Source organism: Otolemur garnettii, unplaced genomic scaffold (assembly GCF_000181295.1).
Source record: "Otolemur garnettii isolate 467f Iridium unplaced genomic scaffold, OtoGar3 scaffold00185, whole genome shotgun sequence".
Lineage (NCBI taxonomy): Eukaryota > Metazoa > Chordata > Mammalia > Primates > Galagidae > Otolemur > Otolemur garnettii.
The window spans coordinates 2658917-2664181 of record NW_003852580.1 but is presented as its reverse complement, the minus strand read 5'-3'; the positions used below and the strand labels follow the sequence as shown (position 1 = coordinate 2664181).

Genomic DNA, 5265 nt, shown 5'->3' with positions numbered 1-5265 from the left:
AAAAAAAAAAAAAAAAAAAAAGTTACCCTCTGTAACCTCTCCATAGAAAGCTGTTATTAGGGGCAGTGCCTGTGGTTCCGAGGGTAGGACGCTGGCCCTATATACTGAGGGTGGCGAGTTCAAACCTGGTCCTGGTCAAACTGCAACCAAAATAGCCAGGCACCTGTAGTCCCAGCTATCCAGGAGGCTGAGGCAAGAGAACTGCCTAAGCTCAGGAGTTGGAGGTTGCTGTGAACTGTGATGTCACAGCACTCTACTGAGGGCAATAAAGTAAAGCTGTCTCCAAAAAAACAAACAAAAAAAGCTATTATTAAACCAGCGATAATCAACAATGGCTAAACGCAAGAACTATGATGCAACCCTGGTTTTGGACTGCCCTTCTACAACACAGCCCCAAATAATCCCCTGTCAGAAGTCAAAGCCCTAGGCCCCACACCATGCCTCCATGAACACACCATGTGGAGACCCAGCTTTACTCTTGATTTATTTAAAGTCCCCAGTAGAGCTTTATTTTTTCTTTTCAACATCCTGTTCTGCAGCTTCCTTGGCTCTTTTTGCCCGTATGCCAAATAGTCGGGCATTGGCTCGGGCCATGCGAAGACTGGCAAATGCTTTGAAGTTCTTCTCCTCCTCAGTGATGACTCTGGCTTTCTCCTTCTTATAGACCTAGAAGGAAGGGAGAAGGGTGAAACCTCCACCTGCAGCAGTGAACTGCTGTAGCAAAGCCACACCACATGTCAGCAAACCTGGAGGACTCGGTGGTAGACTGAGCAATGCTGCCTGGGACTACTGAAGAGCTAGCTACTGAGGGTGCCAAGGAAAAGAGCCACAGCCACCCTGCCTGGGCTTTAAATTTAAAAAGTACAGTTCTCCCCTAATTTATGGATTCTTGACTGCATGAATTAAAAAATAAATTTAACCCCAAACCCACAGCACCTCACATCTGAAGGATATCCCCAGGAAGGAAGGTTAGGGTTAGATCTGATCAAACATCCCCAGGCCTGTGGCTTCCAAACAGCGATTGGGAAGTTTTTGAAGATCATTAATTATTTCTGAAAGAAGTTCCAAGAAGGCTCGGCACAGTGGCTTGAAGTCTGTAATCCCAGAACTCTGGGAGGCCAAGGCAGTAGACTGCCTGAGCTCCTGAGTTTTGAGACCTGCCTCAGCCAGAGCAAGAACTCATCTCTAAAAATAGCCGGGAGTTGTGGTGGGTGCCTATAGTCCCAACTACTTGGGAGGCTGAGGCAAGAGAATTGCTTTAGCCCAAGATTTGAAGTTGCTGTGAGCCAGGAAGCCATGGTACTCTACTAAGGGAGTACCTTAGTACTTAGTCTCATTAATGAGACTGTATGAAAAAAAAAAAAAAATTCAAAACAAGTACATTCTTTTAACTTTTTTTTTGATCAATACAATTTAAGTGGGGCAAGGAAGTTTAACTATAGGTTCTAGAGTGCCCTGAGATTAAAAAAGGTTGAGAAACATTGTCGTAAAGCTTCCCAAAAGGCAGGAAAAGAATGCGTTTCATCAAAGTCTATCTGTTAAGAATTCAGGGTTGCTCTAACCAGAGCAAAAAGAATGATCCTCTCCTAAAACCTGTAAATTTCTATACCTATCCCAGATGCCACTGAGTGATCCCCCCCTTTAGCCTGACCCCTGCTCCAATAAGCACCCATGTATCCACCCACCCATCTTGCCTAACCCATAAACTCGGGGAGCTGAGTGTTCACTTACATTCCGTATGGGCATGACAGGTCCTGTGAGTTGGGTGGCCAATTTGAGTTCTTCTTTCTGTTTGTTAAGGAGAAAAGAGTTAAGTGGATCAACTTCACTGTATACCTAAGAGCCCTGCACACCTTTCCCTGTCTATCCTATGTTCTTGGCAGAGGAGCCAATGCCTACACCTTTAGCGTCCCACATCGCATAAGCCAAATACCTATTCTGTGTAGTGGCCAAAACAAGCAAAAATGGGGGCTTATTTTATCCTACCTATAGGTGATCCAGGGATAGCATAAAGTAGAATCATTCCCAAATTCAATTCCCAGGAAGGCACAAATTAACTATCAAAAAGATGTTTCTAGAAATGTTCTTGGATAGAATGTTTCTCACAGAAAAAAGGAGGTTACAAGCTGGCACCGCCACCACAAAACAGACCTCACTACTGAGAAAGACAATGGTTAATCTCAGCCGTTTTGATTAATGACAAATCAGCTCCTTACTACTCATACTAATGGCCATGTTTCAGGAGATGAAAAGACTGCAGGGAAATACTTTTCCTTCTTAAAACAGTTGAATACAAGGACAACTGAATAAAGCCTCTCAAAAGGCTTCCAAAACTACCGTACCCACATCCCACAGGCTCAGCACTGTACTCACAGAACTGTCCCCCTTCTTGGGGGCAGAGGGCTTCCTGGGGAAGAGGATGAGTTTGGAGCGGTACTCCTTCAGACGCTGCACGTTCGCCTGCAGGGACTCAGTCGACTTGTTCCTCCTCCTTGGATCCACGGAAATCCCGATGGTCCGGGCCACCTTCTTGTGGATGCCGGCCACCTGCTCACAGAAACAAACAGGTGAAGCCAAAGGCGAGCAGTCCCTCGCCTCCAGGCTGATGCGAAACGCTCAGTTATCAGATGGAAAAGGGTTCAAATGTACTTTCATCAATACAGTACAGAGATTCCGGAGAATGTCATCATTCAACTGAGAACCGCCAAACTACAACCCGCCTCCGATAACGCAGTTTTGCCAATACTCACCCGCAACTCCTCCAGGCTGAAGCCCCTGCCAGCGCGAACTTTGGTGTGGTACCTAACCGTGGGGCACCTGACGATGGGCCGGATGGGGCCGGACGCTGGGCGCGGGGCGATGCGGCGCGCCTTCGCTTGCCGGGCCTTGCGCCTGTCGAGGGGGAGCGCAGCCGCGGTCACCTAAACCCGAAGGCGGTGCGGTGCAGATACCGCACGGGCCAACGCGCGGCCGCGCCACCCAATAAAGGGACGACCAGGGCCTCAGCACCCCCGCCGTCCACTCACCTGCGGATCTTCCGGGCCGGCTGATTGAACCACGTGGCTACACGCCGCTGCCAGTCCTTGTGAAAGTGCGGCTTCAAGATCATGCCATTCCGGCTGGGCGCCATGGCTGCCTACGGCGCTGGGGCCGCCAAGAAGAGGAGAGGAGCGAGTGAGAGGCCGGGACGCGGCCGCGCGACCCCCAGGACACCGCCCCGAGTCCAGGCCCTGGCCTCCAGGCAGCGCCCAAGGAACCGGGGCCCCGACTCGTGGGCGGCAAAGAGGCCCTGACTTGAACCCAAGTCCCCTCCATAGCTGCTTCGGCCACAAAGCTAAGCCAGCAGCGACGGGAGGAGGCAGAAGGAGTTCGATGGTGCCCGATGGAGTCGGATGGCGCCCGCATAAGACGAAAACAGAGCGCTCACCTCTCAGCGCGAGAACAGCCAAGCGTAAAGGAGCTGCCGCCGCCAAGCACTCTGGGATGGTGGTAGGCCCGACCAATCACAAGCGCCGAGTGCTCCGACCAATCAGAGCCAGGAAAGAAGGAAGTGACGATACGGCGCCGTTGGGACCGAGTGCCGCGGCCGGTCCTGCTCGGGTCGGGTCTGCTCCTGTCCACTTCGCAACCGCGGCAGTGCCCCTGGCGCTTCAGCTTGTACGCAGGCCGTGGGCGGCCTTCCCGAGATAACAGCAGGTGAAGGGCAGCTGTCCCGAGGCGAAAGGAAAATAGGCGATTTCAACTCAGCGGAGTCCTGGTTCGAATTCTAGGAATTTTACTTTGTACATTTCGGGGACACAGTATGTTAACGGTGCTAAGAAACTAAAGATTTATTGAAATGCGAACCAGCGCCACCTAAATTCCTCGTCTTGCTCGTTCCAGCGTTTTTTTTTTTTTTTTTAATTTGTTTATTTAGTTTAAGACAGAATCTCACTATGTCGCCCTCGGTACAGCGCTATGTCTTCACAGCTCATAGCAACCTCAAACTCTTGGGCTTAAGAGGTTCTCTTGCCTCGGCCTCCCAAGTAGCTGGGACCTCAGGCGCCGCGACAGCGCCCAGCTATTTTTTTTGTTGCATTTGTTATTGTTTAGCAGTCCCGGGCCGGGTTCGAACCACCAGCCTCGGTGTATGTGGTCGGCACCATAAACACTGTGCTATGGGCGCCGAGCCTCGTTCCAGCGTTTATTCCCGTCTTGTCTTTTTGGAATATTTATTTCCTTTCGTAGGTAAAATGAACATTTATTGAGTGTTTTTAGTAAACTGGACATTCAATACTTGACGTGCATTTTCATATTTAATTCCACGCGACCACCCAATGAGATGGGAGCTACTTCTTTGGTCCCCCCCTTCCAAATGAGGAAACTTGACAGAATTAGGTACCTTCCCAGGGTCGTGAGTGACAGGTTGCAGACATCACAGTTGCTGTGCCTACTGCCTCTCTCTGGTTTTTTTTTGTTTTGTTTTGTTTCAGGTTCATTGAGGGTACAAAGAATTAGGTTACACTGATTGCATTTGTTAGGTAAAGTCTCTCTCTTTTTTCTTTTTCTTTCTTTTTCTTTCTTTCTTTCTTTTTTTTTTTTTTTTTTAGAGACAGTCTATCACTCTCAGTAGAGTGCAGTAACATCACAGCAACCTCCAGTTCCTGGGCCCAGGCAATTCTGCCTCAGCCCCTCCAGTAGCTGGGACTACAGGCACCCGCCACAACGTGTGGCCATTTTTTTGTTGCAGTTTGGCCAGGCCCGGCCGAACCAGCCACCCTCGGCACAGGTGCAGCCCAGTAAAGTCCCTTTTATAATTGTGTCCTATTCCCTGCTACTGCCTCTGGGACAGAGACAAACATCTTTTAAAAAATTAAGTAGCCAGTCTATATCCATGTCCTGTGTTCCCATCTTAAAAAAAAATTAAGTAGGGGGGCACTTGTGGCTCAGTGAGTAGGGTGCCAGCCCCATATACCAAGTGTGGGGGTTTAGGCCTGGTCCTTGCCAAACTGCAACAACAACAACAAATAAAACAAACAGGGCAGTGCCTGTGGCTCAGTGGGTAAGGCGGCGTCCCCATATACCGAGGGTGTCGGGTTCAAACCCAGCCCCAGCCAAACTGCAACAAAAAAATAGCCGGATGTTGTAGCAGGACCTCTAGTCCCAGCTACTCGGGAGTCTGAGGCAAGAGAATCGCCTAAGCCCAAGGAATTGGAGGTTGTGACATTCCGGTACTCTACTGAGGGTTAATAAGTGAAACTCTGTCTCAATAGCAACAAAAAAAAA

The 5265-nt window shown here is 49.6% G+C and overlaps 1 protein-coding gene and 1 non-coding gene across 2 annotated transcripts; both read right to left on the bottom strand.

Annotated features, from left to right (window-relative positions):
• Window positions 1-465: 465 nt before the first annotated feature.
• Window positions 466-3486, bottom strand: RPL13 (ribosomal protein L13). The gene is made up of 6 exons (XM_003800809.3): window positions 3428-3486; window positions 3027-3144; window positions 2751-2892; window positions 2374-2547; window positions 1732-1788; window positions 466-666 (listed from the first exon to the last, which is right to left on the bottom strand). Exons 2-6 carry the CDS (start codon window positions 3128-3130, stop codon window positions 508-510), a joined length of 636 nt encoding a protein of 211 aa, XP_003800857.1. The 5' UTR covers window positions 3131-3144; window positions 3428-3486; the 3' UTR covers window positions 466-507.
• Window positions 2605-2689, bottom strand: LOC111721807. The gene has a single exon (XR_002770825.1). It is a non-coding gene; the product is annotated as a small nucleolar RNA MBII-202 (small nucleolar RNA).
• Window positions 3487-5265: the final 1779 nt, after the last annotated feature.

Bases quoted from the DNA above. Each gene is read 5' to 3' on its own strand.
- RPL13 (XM_003800809.3), bottom strand. From the start codon at position 3,130: ATGGCGCCCAGCCGGAATGGCATGATCTTGAAGCCGCACTTTCACAAG. The intron at 2,548-2,750 runs GTGAGTATTGGC...TTCTGTGAGCAG, and splicing joins TCAGCCTGGAGGAGTTGCGG to GTGGCCGGCATCCACAAGAA. The intron at 667-1,731 runs GTAAGTGAACAC...CCTTCCTTCTAG, and splicing joins CTGTCATGCCCATACGGAAT to GTCTATAAGAAGGAGAAAGC.